The 20,513-nt window shown below is 38.2% G+C and overlaps 1 protein-coding gene and 1 pseudogene across 1 annotated transcript; one reads left to right on the top strand and one right to left on the bottom strand.

Annotated features, from left to right (window-relative positions):
* Positions 1-1,387: 1,387 nt before the first annotated feature.
* Positions 1,388-11,144, bottom strand: LOC102781568 (extracellular calcium-sensing receptor-like). The gene is made up of 6 exons (XM_006795509.3): positions 10,954-11,144; positions 10,516-10,813; positions 9,636-10,430; positions 9,257-9,484; positions 8,955-9,078; positions 1,388-2,301 (listed from the first exon to the last, which is right to left on the bottom strand). The coding sequence occupies exons 1-6, from the start codon at positions 11,127-11,129 to the stop codon at positions 1,388-1,390; spliced, it is 2,535 nt and encodes an 844-aa protein (XP_006795572.2). The 5' UTR covers positions 11,130-11,144.
* Positions 11,145-13,979: 2,835 nt separating this feature from the next.
* On the top strand, positions 13,980-15,071 carry LOC148098892 (uncharacterized; annotated as a pseudogene).
* The last annotated feature ends 5,442 nt before the right edge of the window (positions 15,072-20,513 follow it).

The raw sequence follows: 20,513 nt of genomic DNA, 5'->3' as shown, positions 1-20,513 counted from the left end.
TTCTTGAGCTAAACTCTTAGTAGCATTAAAGTACCGCAATGTAGATGACGGTATTTATACCTTTTGGTGCAGCAAAAGAAAAAAAGTAGAATAGAGACAGATCATTCCCATTCGATGTACAGGTTCAGCAAAAGGAGGGACTCGCCCACATTTGCAATTTAATGTTGGTTCATATACAGAAAATAAGGATATACAAAGGCCCATTTAAATATGAATTAACAATGGAAAGAACAATTCACTACAAATAATGTACTAAAAAAATATTTTTCCTATACAGTACTTTTATACTCTTAGAACTTTATACAAGTTACAGTCATCCATTCACTTCCACTTTCATATCTGTGATGCAAAGATGTGATATTAAGATCTGTCATCAGTCTGATACTAATTCAGTCTGAAGTTAACAGGAAATGCTAAGGAAAATTTACACCATTGAACCCTACTCTAAAAACATATCGTGGACTTAACAATGTCTTTGAAGTGTGGTTTAAGAAAGTGTTTAAAGAGCATGTTTTACAGCATGTGTAGCGCCATCTTGTATCAGTACAGAACTTGATATCACTGGGTTGGTTGGTTGGTGTTACATTTTTTGCTTGGTGTACTGAAATAGGGCAATCCACCTGTGCCCCTAATGCTTGGGTTTGTAGACCCACTTTGCAAATGACAGTTGTGTGGATAAGTGCGTCTTTGCGCCAGCTGCAGATGAAGAGGTAACAGAGAACAAAGGCAACAGCAAATAATCAGCAGTTTAGAGATAATTCAAACATGTGACACCAAAAGATTTATTTGTTTATTTACTGTAACTTGTGTTTACACTAAAAACTCATCTTTTAAAGTACCACATATTATATTTTGTTTTAATCCTATACAAAGGAAGAGCTTTACTGTTATTGCTATTACTCATATAGTAAGAAAGTTTTTTTTACTTTCCCTATTTCATTTGCCATATATATGTGTAGCTGCTCTTTGAGAACCATGCATTAAACACATACATGCACAAAGCAAAACAATTGATGGAGTTGCACTGTGGTGCGCACAAAAATTTGATAATGGCAATGGAAACTTCTTGAAAATGAGAATGAACAGGTTATAGAAGAACAGGTACTCTTACTGATTTTATCTGCAGTGGCATGTAATTCAAATTTCAAACTTCCAGGGTTTGACATAAAATAAAGACAAAATAAAGGCATGCCATGATAAATATATGAATGACTCAATAACCTCTAGCTATCAGTGACTTGGTATGCTTTTTTTTAACCTAGTTGCAAACTAAGTAATGAAAACGCATCAGGAAGGAGAAGGAGCTTATTCATATTCTGACAGGATGGTGACGAACTAATTTGGTAAAAATAATAAGAGTAAAATACCATTTTACCAAATTCAATATTCAAAGTGAATTTGGTGCCTTCTTCCCCATCATATTCCTTCTTGTATTTTTCTCTGGCTTTATTAAGATTATATAACATTTGGGTATAAAGATGCAAATCAGCAGTCCAAAACTAGATGCAAGTATAGCAAATATTTCTACAGCAACACTGAACTTCCCAGGGGAGCTAACATATGCTGGGATAAATGTAATCCATACTGCACAGAATATCAACATGCTGAACGTGATAAACTTGGCTTCGTTGAAATTATCGGGTAGTTTTCGTGCTAAAAATGCAAAAATAAAACATAAAATAGCCAGAAGTCCTATATAACCAAGAACAGCCCAAAAGCCTACAGCCGAGCCTAGAGCACACTCTAAGATGATTTTATCTTTGAATTGTACCAAATTCTTAGATGGAAAAGGAGGAAAAGTTGTTAACCAGATGATACAAATGATAACTTGTATAACAGTGAATGCTGTAACACAGAGTCTCTGCTGTGTCTGCCCAAACCATTTTTTAACATTACTACCTGGACGTGTAGCTCTGAAAGCCATTAAAACAACTATTGTTTTTCCCAGAAGACAAGAGATACAGAGGACAAAGGTGATGCCAAATGCTACATGTCGGAGCATACAGGACCAATCAGTGGGCTGACCAATGAAGGTCAGAGAACACAGGAAGCACAGAATTAATGAGACAAGCAGCAGGAAGCTCAATTCAGAGTTGTTTGCCCTGACTATAGGAGATTTCCTATACTTGAAGAAAATGAGTATCACACCAATTGTCATGCATGCCCCAAATAAAGATGCTGCAGTAAGCAGTGCTCCCATAATTTCTTCATATGACAGAAACACTGCTTCCTTCTTGATACAGGAATCTCTTCTTTCATTTGACCAAAACTCAGGTAGACATCTCACACAGGTGACAGAATCTGGAAATTAATATTGATGCAGATGTTACAAGTTGTTAAATTTAATGAGCACAATTTCATATGTGTTTGCATTTAAAACATCCATGAAATATCCTACTGATGCTGTACAATTACAAGATGATAAACAATATGTTTATTAGGTTAAGCACACGGGTATACTGGTTTGTGATCAAGTAAGGATTAACAGATGTGATGTCTAGAGAGGAGACGGCATGCATCCCACTTTGGATGGAGCAGCTCTCATTTCTAGAAGTCTTGCCAAATGTATTAATTCCCCCCAAAACCTGACTATCCAGAGTTGGGACCCAGAAGCAGAGTTGCAGTCTTTCACGCCTCTTTGCAGCTTCTCTCCTCCCATTATCCCCCAAAACCACATCTGTGTCAGCTCCCAAACAGACAAAAAACAAACTAAAAACCGGCAAAAAACAACTTAAACATAAAAAAATCACAAAAAAGGGACAACACAATAATGCGCTTCTACACCAAAGAGTAAAACAGTAAAATGTGGATTATTAAATATTAGGTCTCTCTCTTCCAAGTCTTTTAGTCTGTTTGTACATTAATTAATAATTGATTAACAAATTGATTTACTCTTCCTTACAGAAACCTGGTTACAGCAGAATGATTACGTTAGTTTAAATGAATCAACACCCCTGAGCCATAGTAACTATCAGGGCTGAGGGGTCGGTGTGGAAGCAGTTTTCCACACCAACTTATTAATCAACCAAAGACCAAGACAGACTTTTAATTCATTTGAAAGCCTGATGCTTAGCCTTGTTCAAAACTCAAAAACCAGTCTTATTTGTTATTATCTTCCTTTTTATCTGATTTACTGGTCAGATCAAATAAAATAATTATTGCTGGTGATTTTAACATCCATGTAAATGCTAAAAATGACAGACTCAACACAACATGTCTGAAACTAGCACCACTGAATGAACAATGGGCTGGGAGGTCCGTTCCTTGATCATTAATATGCAAATTCTCATGACCATTGATCAATCAATCAAATTTATTTATATAGCACATTTAATGTCCGAACTACACCAAAGTGCTTTCCAGTAAAACCATGATACAGGTAAAAATCACAATATGAAATATAAATTACAGATATAAAATATAAAATAATTACATAATCTAAATGCAGAGCCAGATGTAAATTATCCTAATTAGCCTCGAATGCCAGGTTAACACCAGGATAAGCAAAGAAACCCTCCCTCTCCTCAGCCACCTCCTTCAGCTTGTCCGGGAAAACACCAAGGTGTTCCCAGGCCAGCCGAGAGATATAATCTATCCAGCGAGTCCTGGGTCTGCCCCCGACACTTGGCTACGCCTAGAAATTCTGTCTATAAAAATTACAAACAGAATCTGTGATAAAAGCAGCCCTGGCAGAGCCGATCACCCATCTGAAATGAGACCAACTTTTTGCCGGCTATGCGGACCAATCTCTTGCAACGGTTGAATAAGGATTGAATGGCATGTAGCAATGGGAGAGATACCCCATACTCCCTAAGCACCTCCCACAGGACACTCCGAGGGACATGGTCGAATGCCTTCTCCAAATACACAAAACACACGTGGACTGGTTGGGCAAACTCCCATGCACCCTCAAGTATCCTCGAGAGGATAAAGAATTGGTCCAGTGTTCCATGACAAGACGAAAACCGCACTGTTCCTCCTGTATCTGAGGTGCAGCTAACGGATGGACTCTCCTTTCCAGCACCCTGGCATAGACTTTCCCAGGGAGGCTGAGGAGTGTGATCCCCCTGTAATTGGAACACACCCTCCGGTCCCCCTTCTTAAAGATGGGAACCACCATCCGGTCTTCCAATACAGAGGTACCGCACAACATTGAAGAGGTGTGTCAGCCAAGACAGCCTTACAAAATCCAGAGCATTCAGGAACTCAGGGCAATTTTCTCAGTCGAAGTTAGCAGCGCTACACCCGCACTATGCACAGTGCAGGTAGAGTAACACTTTCCCCTTCTGAGTCGCCTGACGGTTTGCCAAAATCTCTTTGAGGCAGTCCAAAAGTCTTTTTCCGTGCAGTGACGAGTCCCGAGCCATGTTCTGCTTGGCCTGTCCGTACCTATCAGCTGCCTCTGAAGTCCCACAGGCTAACCAAGCCCGATAGGACTCCTTCACCTCTGGTGTCCACGATTTGGTTCAGGGGTTACCAGCATGACATTCACCAACCACCTTGCAGCCGCAGCTCAGTGTAGTGACTTTGGTAATGGAGGTGCTGAATATGGTCTATTTGGACTCGATGTCCACATATTGCCTCAGAATGCTGTTGAAGCTCTGCCCGAGGTGTGCATTGAAGATCTTGTGGACTGGGGCCTCTGCCAGGCGTTCCCAGTGCACACTCACTATATGTTTAGGTCTGTCCAGCATCCTCCCCCTCCACCTGATCCAACTCACCACCAGGTGGTGATCAGTTGACAGCTCAGCCCGTCTCTTTACCTGAGTGTCCAGAACATATGGCCGCAGGTCTGGTAATACGATTATAAAATCAATCATCGACTTCCAGCCTAGAGCTTTCTGGTGCCACGTGCACTTATGAACACTTGTGTTCAAACATGGTGTTTGTTATGGTCAAACTGTGGTTTGCACAGAAGTCTGTGGTTAGGTCTAGAGAAGCTTTTCCTCCCAGTTATGCCCCCCGAGTCTCAATGTCATTGCCCACATGAGCATTGAAATCACCCCCCCCCCCCCCCCCTCGAGAGGGACTCCAAAGGGCTGGGTACTTTGAACTGCCACTTGGCACATAAGCATAGATGACGGTCAGGACCCGTTCCACGACCCGAAGGCGCAGGAGTAAACCCTCTTGTCCACCGGGAGAAACCCCAATGTACAGGCAACAAGCCAAGGTGATACTATGGATACCCACCCCAGCCTGCCGCCTCTCACCAGGGGCAGCTCCAGACTGAGAAACTGAGAGTCCAGCCCCTCTCCAGGTCCGCCAGAGCCTCCGCTCCTGGCCGCCACCCAGCACACAATACACCCAACCCCTACCCCATCTCCTGCAGGTGGTGGCCTGCAGGGCGGTGGGCCCATGTCCCCTTCAGTAACTTCAGTAATTACTTCCCATTTGCACATAGAAGTCCTACCATTAATAATGCATCAGTCTTAAATATGATCAACCTATCTCTAATAATCAGCTATGTACCACAGGCCTTCAAGCTGCCAATAGTTAAACCATTACTTGGAAAGACATCTCTTGACCCTGCTGTCTTAGCTAATTATAGGCCAATCTCCTACCTTTGTTTCTTTTCAAAAATTCTTGAAAGAGTAGTTATCAAACAGCTAACTGATCATCTACAGAGGAATGGCTTATTTGAAGAGTTTCAGTCAGGATTCAGTGCTCATCACAGTACAGAAACAGAAAGCTTTAATGAAGGTTACAAATTATCTTCTTATGGCCTCAGACAATGCATTCATCTCTGTGCTTGTCCGGTTAGACCTCAGTGCAATGTTTGATAATGTAGACCATAATATTCTATTACAACAATTAGAGTGTGCTGTAGACATTACAGGTACTGAATTGCAGTGGTTTGTATCATATCTATCAAGTAAACGGAGAGTCCTCTTCACACAGTAAGATCAATTATGGAGTTCCACATGGTTCCAATTGTGTTTACATTACACATGCTTCCATTAGGAGGTATCATCAGAAGGCATAGCATACATTTTCACCGCTATGCAGATGACACCCAACTTTTTCTATCCATGAAGCCAGATACCAATTAGTTTAACCGGAAGGGTTGTCTTAAAGACAAAGACCTGGATGACCTCTAATTTTCTACTTCTAAATTCAAATAAAACTGAGGTTATTGCACTGCCTTGAAAATCAAAGACATATGGTATCTAACCAGATTCTTGCTCTGGATGGCATTACCTTGGCCTCCAGTAACACGGTGAGGAAACTTGAAGTCAAATATTAAACAAATATGTAGGACTGATTTTTACCATTTGCTCAATATCTCTAAAATTAGAAATATCCTATCTCAGAGTGACACTAAAAAACTAGTGCATGCATTTATTACATCTACACTGGAGTATTTTTAATTGGTTTGTCATTAGGATGTCCTTAAAACTCCCTGAAAAGCCTCCACTTAATCCAAAATACTGCAGCAAGGTTATGGACAGGAACTAGAAAGAGAGTGCATATTTCTCCAATATTGGCTTCCCTTCCCTGTTAAATCCAGAATTGAATTTAAAATAGGGCTTCTCACTTTTAAGCTCTTGAATACTCAGGTCGCATCTTATCTTAATAACCATATCACCCTATTAGAGCACTTCACTCTTGGACTGCAAGCTTATTTGTGGTTTCTGGAGTATTTAAAAGTAGAATGAGAGCCAGAGTCTTTGGTTTTCAGGCTTCGTTTTCTACTTTTGAACCAGCTTCCAACAACAACAACAGCCTCAAGGCAACAGTTGTTGCGATTTAGAGCTGTATGACTAAAATTGAATTAAATTAAATTGAGCATCCATCAGTGTTTGTGATTGTGACATACTTTTCATTTAAATTTTACAAGGAGTTAAAATAGATTTTCTATACTTTCCAGATATTATTCCAAATATTATTTAGTGTTTAATATTTAGCCTCAGTGGTGTTATCAGATAGAGAAAAACATTTATTGAGTATTAATCACCATTAATTGTATTAACTCTAAGTTTAGAACAAAGGATTGTGGTAAATATTAAACACTGACTATAACGGAGAGGCTAACATAAGAGTTACTTTACAGAAAAAAAGCAGACTATGTATAATCATGGTTTTGTAAGGCATTAAAATATATTGTAATGGACTGGATTACAAGTTAATCCGATTGTTGTGTTATTACTGTTATTGTTTTCAGAATTGCCACACAGTTTTGGCAGATATGCTCCACACCTGCAAAGAAGTAATTTACTGAGTATCCTTGAAGGTGTAATAGTCTAAAACAGGAGTCTCAAACTCAAATGAGCCACAGGCCACTGCTGGCACCACCATCTCATTGGAGGGCCACTTTCATGTTCAAGTAGTACAAAAAAACCCAAACAAACCAGAAAACACCCACTAATATTTCCTAAAATGTTGTATTTTGTTTGTTTGTTTTAAATTTCAAATATTGTATAACAAGACAAAACTGCAAACATGAACGCAATTCTTTTTCTCACTCTTAACTGAAGCCTTTCATTGAACTACCAAATAAACAAATTGGTACTCTCTTTCTGGCCAAACACATGACAGCACTTCTGCTATAATTTTGTTCATATTTAACAAAATAAAAATGCAGACGTAAGTGTACACATTAGTTTTTAACTCTCATTGAACTGGCACAGCCAATCCTTCCACGTGTGTGTACTCTCTTGCTACCTCAGCCAGGTCAACGGCTCCAAACTGTAGTAAAGAGACCTCTGGCTAATATGTCGGGTTCCGTGTTGGGCTCATAGCCAGGAACTAGCTTTACTGTCTGGGTCAACTTTGCTAGTGAGAGACAGAGAGAGGTGTTGAAAGGCTGCTCCAACTGAACTCTATTGTTTCGGAGGAAAACACGAACACAGCGTACAGTCTAGTCTTAACAGCTTACTTACAACTGGGCTCGTCAAGCATTCTTTTTGGCTGGAGTGGTTGTTATTATATTTACATGCTTCCATCTCCTGTTTCTGGTCGGTGACAACTCATACTTTTTGACTTGACCTTTTTCTCCCTCGCTCACACTCACACACATAACGGAGAGGCAGTCCCACACTATCTCCCTAAAGCACAGACTACACTGGCTACATTCTTAAAGGGCAATGCCTGTAACACTCATCAACACTGCTCATATTGCCTTCATATTAAATTATGTTTTGAATAATAATTAAAAAGAAAAAAAAATTCACATCAATATGCAGTCCGCAAGTAGAGGGGCCGCAAGTTTGAGAACCCTGGTCTAGAGGCTGTTAAGCCTGTCAATTATATCAGCTACCTATGACAGAGAGTCTGTAGAACAACATGTGTTACTGTTCCAAATAAACTTATAAACAGAATAACCGACTGTCTCTGTCTTCTGTTGGAAAGACACTACAATATAAATAAAAAGACCTGATAAAATTTGGCACAGACTATATCTTTATATTTCTATTTTGACTTGTAAGTTGTGCATGTTATTGTGGGTCTCTGTGTGTAAAATAAATTATTATTTCTATTATTATTATTAGCAACAACAAGACTAAATACAACGTCTTGAATAAACCTGTTCTTTTTTTCCATGTAAACTTTTATCTAATTCTTTTTATCAATTCTACTTCATGACCGAGACATGGATGAGCAGCAGAAAATGAATGGATGATTTCTTCTTCACCATATTGGTTACTAGTTTCATGTATTTTAAATTATGAGTATATATGTGAAAAAATGCACATATAGTTCTATGCAACTCTGTAAAAATCCAAAACCGTCAACTGAAACAATGCCCAACCTAAATCTGTCTCCTTACTGTTAAAATGTTATGATTCTGTGACTATTAGTTAAATAGTTTTACTTAGTTTGAGAAGGAAATCTAAATGCATATTATGTCTGCATAAAAACAAACATCACGATTATTAAATAGTTCTCGTATGACCGTCCTACATGGTTAACTTTGCTTTGTAATGCACCAAAGTTAAAATGAAATGTCATCACACCTGTAACATTGCTGATCTGTCCCTCTGCACATCTTATACAGTCATAGCAGCAAACAGGCCTTCCTTTCTGGAGAACCTTGCGTGTTCCTGGGGGACATTTCTCACTGCAAACTGACACAGGAACCTGCATGATCAAGAAAATTAAACTGCATATGGACTTTAAGAAAAAAAAATGAAGTTCTCAGTCAAAGAATTTCTTAATTTTGAAAGATCAAAACCAAAATACTGTAAAAAAAATTAAATACATATTTATAAATTGAAAAAAATAAAACAAAAAACCCCAAAATTGTATGAATGTGTACCTGCTTTGAGTTTCTTGCCCAAATTAAAGCCTTGTTTTGCAAATTTAGCTGTTTTTCTGGAGCCAATGATGTATCATAAAGACCAACTGTGACAAACTCCACGATGCCGTTTTCTCTTGGCTGCCAGTTTATAATTTCATACTTTGCTGCTGGATCTCCATTCTCATTAAAGTAAACCTCATCTCTTTCCTTTGTTGTGATGTGAATCTTTCGTATGTGTTGCAAAACCTAAGATTACATGCCAAAACTCAGTTACTTGCAATAGAGATATCTTGCACACCTAATGGTCAAAGATTATGAAAGACAAAATATTTTTTTAATTATGACAACAATGTTCTTGCTAATGTGACTTAATCTTTTAAGTTGGTGTAAAGCTCACCGTGAATGGGTCTAGCTGCACATTTTTGTTACATGTTTTATTACAGCTGAGGCGATTGTGAAGTGCATGGGCCACTGCATACACTGCTTTATATACATTATTAAAGATAGGCATGAGAGACATATCAGTGTAGCTGTTTTGAACTCCAGTCATGTCTTCATGTCCAGTACACTCTCTCTGAATGTCTGCTGATGATTTCAACTCCTTGAACTTACAACTAAATAGTGTCTCCCAGAACTCAATAAAGAGTTCATTATTAGATGAATTCAGTGGCTTAACATCCAGTATGAACTCTCTCAGGCCAGTGACATGTGCTTTAGGAATGGAAAGACCTATGGCACCATTCAGTATGTGATGTATATCCATTTTTGCTGTTTGTGAATCAAATATCCATGACTCAGTGCCTACCCACTGATATCCAGACAAGTTATGGGATGAAAACTCATGTAGCAGCACATCCAGATCCGCATGGGAAAGGAATGCAACAATTACCCTGGAGGTTGAAGCCTTTATAATTTCAATTATCTTTTGTATTTTCACATAGGGATCTGTCCTAAAAAAAGATACAGAATACTCCAGACAGATGCCCAGCTGCAGTGCAGTTTCTGTGAAGGTGGCCATGCCATTATTTCCATAATCATTATTGGTTCGAATAGCTCCAACCCAAGTCCATCCAAAATACTTGACCAAATGTGCCAGGGCTCTGCTCTGGTAGTAGTCACTGGGTATTGTTCTGAGGAAGGATGGGTACTTGGTTTTGTCACTGAGACAAGCACATGTGGCAAAGTGACTGATCTAAGAGAATAAAATTTTTTTTTTTTTAAACGTTATATATATCTTTATATATATAAAAAATGTATAAAGAAAGAAGCCTACCCACCACTGGCAGAACAAATGGTCCAATAACAGTAGCTACTGCAATGGTTGGAGAAGAAGAGGTCTCTCCTATTATCGCCTGCACATGTGCAGGTCTGGTACATGGTGCCTTCGAGGGTACAGACACAATTTCATTTCCATTAGCCAAAGCCAGTGTGACGCCTACACTTCTGGCCACAGATCCACAAGTATCATAGATTTTATAGCCCAGAGAGATTCCTGGCAGTAGGTCTGTACTATTATTAATCTCCTCAATTGCAAAAAGCATAGCCTGTGCAAATTGGAAATCTCTGAAATTTAAACTTGAGACATTTATGAATAATTGGAATTGCATCACATTTTCCCTTAAAACTTAGAAAAAAACATTTCAAACGATGTTTAAAGCCAAGAATTGATGAATTTCTTAAAAATGATTGTATTAAATTCATTTCTTATCATTTACCTGGTACATTGTAGTGGCATTGGTTTGTGTGTGTAGTTGTCCATTCTGTCTTCCCAGCTGCTGTGAAAAGAGAACATCCCCCCTAATATAAAATCCCCATCTTTTGATAGGACTGGGTTCCCAGAATCACCTCTCTGCGTGCACACTGGGTCCTCAGCTCGAGAAAAAGAAGCCATCAATAACAATTGGAGAAGTGCCCACCCCTGCTCTGGCCACCTGTGTGAGGATGCCAAGTCTAGAGCTAAACCACTTAATGCCATTATAAATGACTTCATGTAAATGAAAGACTTGCACTGATATTTATACCTTCTGGTGCAACCCAAGATGTAATAACAGAAGAGAGATGATGCATTCACAGGTTGAGGAAGAGGAGGAACATGTCCAATTATACAATTTTATGGAGGTTACTTTTTGTAAAAGACGGAAATGCAGTTTAGGTGTGTAGGTATGTAATATGTAGTTATAATACAAAAAGTGATTCACTATAAATAAATATGCACTGAAAAATTATGAAATTATATTGGCTTCTTCCTACAGTAAGTGACAAAAAAGTTGTTATTATTACTTTCTTAGAAAACACCTACTTATTTATTAATTCAATTAAAATAAATGAGCTGCCTACTTTATTTACTTCACTTTATATTGTATTTTCAGGCTGCTCTGAGAGCTTTGTGTAAGTCACATTCACCCATTCACACACCCACATTCATATTAGTGATGCACTAATGCAATATTATATATCAATCTTAAAACAACTGTATTTCTCACAGTTGGGCAACTGATGGGTCAGATTGATTCAGTTTGATGTTTTTCTGTGTTTTCTACAATAAAGATTACCAGCAGTCTACCAGCTGCAAGAAGGAGAGAAGCTAATACTAAAAAATCGACAGTTTGGAGGTATTTCAGGCTGTCAGTATCAACAATTTCACTTTTTCTTTATAGTAATTTGTGTTTACAGTGGTTCCCTCTCCAACTGCAACACCTAGCTACCAATTTGATTTTCTTCATTTCACCTGTCTTTTGTCTGTGTGAGGAAGTAAAATCACAATGAAACTGAGAAGAGAAAGAGTATAAATTTAGCAATAAAGATTCACACTCTTAGTTGCAATTAAACACAAAAATAAAAATTACAAAAATGTAATTTTAACGATTGTTTTTTTTTTTAAAAAATTCTAATCTACTTGTGTTTATAAAGTGTAACAGCAACTGCAATATTTTATATCATTACAAAACAGCATAGTACCTTATTCCACATCTTAGTTGTATTTCACACATAATGATAAAACAACACTGTTAATGACATTTAACCAGAAAGAAAAAATATAATTCTTGTGTTTAATCCAGGCTAACTTTCTAAAGCACCAAATTTTGCTGCATCCATTTTTCTGTTTTCTCTTTTCCAACAATGCCTAGCACCCTCTTTTGGTCATTTGGAAAATTGTGGTCCTACACCTACCCTACCCTACCTACTACTACCTCCTAGCGTAATATAATACATTATAATAATATACAACATAATGTTTTATAGTATTTCTAATTGAACTGGTTACACAATGAAAATTGTTTACATAGTCACATTACTAAAAAAAAATTTAACGCATACTGTTTTGAATGTGAATAAATCATAACGCAACAATCTGTTACATTTAAAAAAAAAAAATAAATAAAAGAAAAAAAAGCATCAAAGGACTTGAAAGTGTGCATAAGATAACTAAACTGCGTGCTGACAGAATTATTTCCATGGTAATGAAAAACTCAAGACAACACAACATTGGGACGGGACTTAAGAACAGATTCCCAGAAGTCCAGTTCCTTGGAACTGTTAAGTCTGCTTGTCTCTCAATCCCGTTTATTGATTCCACTTGTACTTGTGCTACAGTGAGCTAATTTAAGTTTGTGCTCCAGAGTTGTTCCATGAAAATGGCACAATTTGAGTCCCTCTCACCTCTTATGGTGTATTTCATCTATTGGGTCACCAAACTTTCTACTTAAACAGCTTTATATATATATTGAAATGTACCCTTTAATACAGTATAAAAAAACTGAACTAATTTTTATCTTTTTATAGGAAATAATACAGTTTTTTCATTTGACACCACCTATTTTGTCATGTCCCTCATGGCCTTGATGAAAGTTTACTTTGAAAATACCAACTAAAACTATTTAAAAAGTCAATAAATTTTGGTATCAACCTAAACATCTATTTGTGCTCTTTTGCTGTTAATATTTCTTTTTTTCAAATTTAATTGTTAATTATTCATTAAAATCACAATTATTCCTGTACCTGACTAACCCCTCAACCCCGTTACATGAAAGATCCCACCCCCATAAATACAATGGTGTTATCCAGAATTCCATATACATCAGGAAGTGACATCACTGAAGTCTTTTGGACAACAGGACCACAGAGACAGGCAAGTTGCTCCATTCTTTTCCTTTATTTTAGTCATTTATCTTGTGATATTGTGGTCATCAACCTCAATGACTCAACACCGTAACATGAAAAAAAGATAGAAAACTATAAATTATGAAAACGTTTTTTGTTAGTTCATGAATATATGGTGATTTTTAATTTCATGCATGCCATGTGCTCTCTTTCTGGTATTCACTACATTGAGCAGTGGCCAGTTTGTGCAAAAATCTCAACCCAGTCACACTCAACCCTATGTTATGTTTTTGAATGTAACGGGGTTGTGAGATTGTGGTGGGGTTGAGAGTTTAATTCTTTGATTGTTAAGTTATCCAATTATTTAAATTAATTATTATTATATTCAATCACCATTCTTATACTGCATGCATGCTTAATGTGATTTATGTTCCATGTTAAAGATGGCACCAACAACAGCAGCAGAAAGGCAAAGGAAGTATCGGGAACACCTTAAAGCTGATCCTGAAAGAAGGGAGAGAAACCTGCAGAGTGAGCGTGAGAGATGGAGGCAGCTGTCAAGGTAACAGTCAAGAAATCTGTGGAGGGCACACATGAGGACCTCATTGAGCTCTTCTGCAGCTTTGTAAATAAATTTCAAATGCATCACTTTAATATCAAGCAGCAGTATGCCTTCTGCCGTGAGCTGAAGAACAACATGTCAGGGGAGGAGACTTTGATACATGTTGACTTCTCAGAAAACTACAGCTGTAAATACAGTTCTCAAGTTCAGGTGGTCCACTTTCGGGCTACACATCAGCAGGCCACCCTTCATACTGGTGTGTTGTATGTTGGTGGACTCTCAGAGCCTGTGTGCTTTAGCACCATCTCCCCCAGTAGAAATAAAGGCCCTCCAGCAATATGGCAGCACCTAAATCCTGTGCTAGATTACCTTCAAGGCCAACATCCACAAGTGTCTGTGCTGCACTTTTTAAGGACGGAGCCTGTACGCAATACAAACAACGAGGAAACTTCTACCTTTTCACTACAGAACTGGACAGAAGAAGATTCAAGGCTGGTTCTTGGAATTTTTTCGAGGCTAGTCATGGAAAAGGAGCACCAGATGGTGTTGGGGAGCCTTAAAAAGAGCAGCTGACATGATGGTAGCAAAGGGGCATGACTTCCCAGATGCAGAAGAGTTATTCAGGGCCTTGTCTGAAACAAACACAAGTGTCAAACTGTTCTTGGTGAAAAGTGAAGATGTTGAGGAAGCTATGGAAAAACTGCCGAAGCAGATACCAGCTGTTCCTGGAACCATGAGAATTCACCAGGTCATTACTGTAGCTCCAGGAGAACTGATGGTTCGTGATGTAAGCTGCATGTGCACAACACAGAAGCAGTTTAACTGCAAGTGCTTCAACACCCAGTGTTTCACTTTTGGCCAGAAGATAGAAACGGGTGTATCACAGACAGGCAGTGGGGCGATCCAGGAAAAGAAATCCAGTGGGAGAGTCCAGAGCTGGTTGGTAAATGATGTATTCTCAGATATGACGATGATTTGTATCCAGGCATCATTCTAAACATACAAACAACACTAGTCCAGGTCAAATGCATGCATCGTGTTGGGTCAAGCCGCATCAGGATGATATCCTCTGGTACCTGTTTGATAATGTCCTTGAACTCATTCCACCCCCATGGGCTGTGACAAAGTGTGGAAGTCTTGAAAGAGGTGTGGAACCGACTCACAAGATGAATTCATGAAACAAAAGGCACATTCATGCATATATACAGACACACACACACTGATGCAGGCACACACATGCAAAAACACACAGACACAGGCACTGATACAGACAGACACATTGAAATCGTTAACTGATTATTATTGTTATTACTTCAACCAGTTCATCAAGTTTAATTGTATGTTGTCGGAGCAAGGATGAGGTGACTTTTAGCACACCTCATGAGGCTCTCTTATGCCTAGACACACACACACATACATACACACACACACACGCATTATGTTACATTTGAGCAATTCACTTTACAATGTTTGTTAGTTGTTAATATGCTGTTGTGGTTGTTTTTACTTTAGATTAATAAAACTTAATTCTACTGCAATGTGTATCTGGTGTCCTTCCTATGGTTACAAAGAGAGATATAACGCTAATGGAAAGCCCTGTACATTGAATTTAAGAGTGAACAACTGTTTATATGTAAAACTATATTTGTCTCTTCAACCCTGTTGCCATCTTCAACCCTGTTATGCTAGTCTCAACCCTGTTGGGAAGCATTTATCTAACAAAGTGTTTTGCAGGTTACCTCTGTGGTGGCCATCTTGTTTTCCCAGTAAAGAGGAAGCCTGCCTCAATTGCAGCTCTTTTATAGGCCAGTCTATATTAAGAAGGCGTGGTCTTTAGAGTATTTAAAGGGAGCTGGAAATGGATTGGGAGCCATTTTGAGAAGTTGTTGTCTGCATGTGCATGATGTTGGCAAGAGACAATAAAACAATTACTTTAATTAAGATAGAGTGAAGTCTGATGTTTCCTTCACCGCCCCTCACTGCGTAACAAACCCCGTCACACCTACATTTTCATTAGAGCTGGGTATCGTCACTGATTTCTAGAATCGATTCAATTCCGATTCCCAAGGTCCCGAATCGATTCGATCCACGATTCGATTTGAATCTGGGAAATTTTGACAGTCAGAAATATTATAATTCAGATCAGTACATTTACATATTTTTGTATCTAGAAAAAGGAAGCTGACACATTATCAAAGGTGTAAGCATCACAGCAGATGCCTTTGTGTCAAAGTAGCTGAAGATAAAACAGAAAAACATGAAGGCGATTTTCCTGGCCTGGGATTTTATACAAATATTCTGCAGTACATCAAAAACGAAAGAAAACCATTAATCAACACATGAACATTACCTCTGAAGTTACAGCGGTTTTATTAGAGACACGGCTAAGCGTTTTGCATTTTACATAATTTTAAAAAGTTTAAATTTGTTCAGTATTGAACAGCAGAAATTAGGTTTTCTTTTCGGAAGTATATAAGACGAAAAAAAACGTCGGCTGACAGCGCTGTAAACAACGGTAGACTTGTGCGTAACAAGCAAGCGAATAATGCAGAAAACAGTACAGAGAGAGAGAGAGAGAGAGAGAGATAGAGAGAGCGAGCGCGCGCGCGAGAGAGAGCTGTGCATCGTGGTCGAAGCAAAACAGTAAAAGTAAGAGTGAATACATGACGATGTTTATGTGACGCGTAGTTTGGATCTTCTTTTGCTGCTGGTTCGGTCAATATTGTTTGGAGAGACATCAAACTAACAGCTTTAGAATCAGCGCATAAAGGGCGTAAACACAAAGCGCGGACCCGCCGACAGATCAGAATCAGCGAGCTGTCGGCTTTCAGCCCCGACTGTGAGAAAGGTGACATCTAACTGATTCTGATCTGCGGGTCCGTGCTGTGTGTTTACGTCTTTGTGCAGAATCCGTGTTCCTGCTCTCATTTACTGTCTTAGCTGTTTGGTGGTTGTTGAAATTTTGTGAGATTTCACCAGAGATTCTGGCATTTCGGGCAAAATAAATTTATATTAAAAAATCCATTCAGGATTTTAATGAATCGATTTTACGTTATCCAAGCCAGAATCGATTTTAATCGATAAATCGATTATAAAAACCCACCCCTAATTTTCATATATTATTTTCTTAAAATGTTGAAAAAATAATTTAATGTTTGGGGATTTCTGTCTAAAATATTGAGCGCTATCATATGATCATTGATTTTGATTACAATTCTTAGTTAAGGCTCTGATATCTATTCTGTATGACTTAAAGCAGTTATGACATGGTCTGATTTTCTCACCCAGTAAAGGAATATTTAATGTATCAGTGTACTCTTCATTCTATCAGAAACAGTGATCACAGCTCGTACATTTGCTTTTTCCACACATATATAAGCATTGAGCCAAATTTTGTAATGCCAACATATTAAAAGAACAATATTTGTCTCTTATATGTAATACATCTATAGATACACTGTCAAAGATACTTGTCTTTAAGTCAAGATTTAAGGTGATAGGAAATATAAATAAATGCAACTTGAATCTTTACTGAAGCTCAGTGTTTGGCACAGAGTTCATGTTCACTGCTGTAATAACTAATAATGATTAATATAATATTGGCCATATTATATTTACATTACCAAAGTGAGATGACTTTAGTCTCATGAACAAAATTAGCTAATTGTTATTTACTAGCTAATCTTAAATGACTCTTCAGTACAGAAATGAAGCCCAAAAATCATGTTTTACAGTCCTGTGGTCTCAGCCTCAGATACTTATCAAATCACACAAAGCTCATGTAGAAACAAATGTACAAAAGGTTGCTAGGCAACCTGGGCAGCGCGACGGAGGCTAGACGCCCCAGTTCATAAGCCTACTAGCCTCGCACTTACGGCCTCAGCGGTCTTTGAGTACGCGGCCCTTGAGGACCGTTAAGGCTGCGTACTTTAAGGCTGAATTGGGATACAGCCATACATACATGTTTTGGTTCGTGCAACTGGTCCGTCCAGTTATTGTCTCCCCAGAAACATTTCCGTTGTGTTGTGTGTGCTTTTGCAGCGTTTTTCTTTTTGCAGCTTTTTTCTTTTTGCAGCATTTTTCTTTTTGCAAGTGTTTTCTGAAGTTGCAGTCCGTTTGGCCTCTCAGGGCCACCGTAGTGACCCAGTGTTTTGTGTTATTATTAATATTTAATTTCATCATAGTTTATTATTAACTTTAGTTTTAATAAACTATTTTTGGTTTATGGTATTGTATTTCTAGCTATCTATTTCTTCTTTGTTTGTGATTTCTAGTTCTTGGGTTTTTTTCTTATGCCCCTCATATTTAGTGTAGGCGTAGTTCTGTCTTAATGTTTATTTTCTTGTTCCCCAGTTAGTCCTGTCCCTGTGCTCCATGTTCCCTCTGTTCAGTGTCAAGTCCATGCCTCTGTGCCTGTCATATGTTTCCTGTTTTCTTTTGATAGTCCCTGTCCTGTGTGCAGTGTGTCTGGTTTTGCTTCCCTTGTCTCATTAGGTCTGACTTGTCCCAGCTGTGTTACCACCTGTTCCCCATCCTCTTGTTGTAGTGATGTGTTGTTCGCGAACGAAGCGGCTCTTAGAGCCGAGTCTTTGAAGTGAACGACGCGAGCCGGCTCTTTATTGGGAGCCGTGAGGGTTTTTTTTCTTTCTCTCACCCTCTCTCTCGCCCTTTTTTCCGCTGAACTCCTCACGCGCGGCCTGTACTTTGCGCTGGGAAGAGGGGGGAGGGGCGTTACTTACACTCGCAGTAGCACAGGAACAGAGCCAGAGAGAAAGAGAGCGAGGGACAACAATGTCACATTAGAAAGGTATAGTAATCATCCACTATTTTCAGTTGCAGATGATAAAGGATTCAGAAATCATGCAGGCCCATATGACAGAGAATGTGCATCTTCTTTTTGTTTTAATATTTTAATTTATATTTAATTGTGTTGTGGTTTGCAGTGTTTTGTGTTGTTTCACGTTAAATTTGTTTAAAAGGAAAAAGCTGAAAATTTAAATAGTTAAAAGTTTAAAATGTAAATAGTTGTTTTTTGTATTATGTTTTATTTATTATATTTTCTGTGGAGTGAATAAATAAAGTATATTTATGGTGGCTCTTAAAGACAAAGCACGTAAAAACTCCAAAACGCGTAAAAACTCAGACGCACTTACAAACTCCAAAACACGTAAAAACTCAGAAGCACGTACAAACTCAGAATCACGTACAAAAGACAACAGAAGTGCTCCAGGATGCTGGGCGCAGTGTTGAGCTTTTGTTACCTAATGGCTACACAAGTCAGGAAGTATCAACAACCAGATTTGGTGTGTGGTAGTAACAGGTAAATTAACTTTTTTTTAAATTATTTGAATAAATATGAGTGCACAAACAATACACACATGCTTTCAATTGTGTAATTTAAGTGATCTGGGTAGCTCTGTTTTGGAAGTTCAGTTAACACTAGAAATGTGTTTTGGAGTTTGTATATGCTTTAGAGTTTGTACGTGCTTGGTGTGTGTGTGTGTGTGTATATATATATATGTATGTATATGTATATATGTATATATGTATATATATGTATATATATATATGTATATATATGTGTGTGTGTGTGTATAAATATATATATATATATGTATATACACATATAATTTTTTACATTAGTAATTCCTTTTCTGCATAATTTTATATTATTGTTAATGATAAATTAATTAAAAAACAAAACAACCTGAAGAGCCGGTTCGGAGCCGAAAGAGCCGGCTCTTTTTAGTGATCCGAGCCGAAAGAGCCAGATCTCTAAAAAGAGCTGGAAATCCCATCACTATCTTGTTGTCCTGCTTGTGTATTTAAGTCCTGTGTTTATTTCTGTTAGTTGTTCTGTTATACCTTCATTGTGCTGTGTTTTCTCCTCTGTGCTAATGGTAACATTATGGTTCTCTGTTCCTGGTTTTCTTTTTTAGTTTTCCCAGCTTTCTAATCAGAGCTTTGTGCTTTGAGTTTCTAGTTTGAGTTATCTTGTATTTCATGTTTGAGTTTTTCTAGCAAATAAAGCTGTCGCTTTGAGTTGAATTTTTGGGTACTGTTTTACTTTTGTCCATGACGCGCTTACCTTCAGGGTCATACGTCACATGAAAACCAAAGGTTCCAAACGTCACATCTGAATTAGGGTGGGGGAGGTTCAATTTGCCATGTTGCAAGGAGAGCTTAACTTCTGTCTCGCTAGTTTGCCCTGCGCTCAGTGAATCTGCGTTCGACTACTCCGCCAAGGCTGCACTGTGGAGCGCAGATCCACTGAGCGCTCAACACAGACAGCACCGTCAGAAGGAAAGTTGATAAAATAAATTAAAAATTTTGTATTGTTCGATACATATGCGTACTAAACCGAAAGCACTGTATCGAACGGTTCAATATCGATACGAGTATCGTTGCACCCCTATTATATACAGCTGTGATTGAAACACCTAAATTCAATAATTTCGATGAGTGAGTGTGAATACTTTTCGCAATATGACCATATTAATGTCACTGGTATATTCATATGCATTTTAAAAATACAATCTTTGTAACCGAAGGATGAAGTGAATCCAAACCATTACTTACATATTGTTTTATTTATTTTTTTCAGAAAGATGA

Source organism: Neolamprologus brichardi, chromosome 14 (assembly GCF_056152115.1).
Source record: "Neolamprologus brichardi isolate AB-2024 chromosome 14, ASM5615211v1, whole genome shotgun sequence".
NCBI classification, from domain to species: Eukaryota; Metazoa; Chordata; class Actinopteri; order Cichliformes; family Cichlidae; genus Neolamprologus; species Neolamprologus brichardi.
This window is presented reverse-complemented; position numbering and strand designations above follow the sequence as displayed.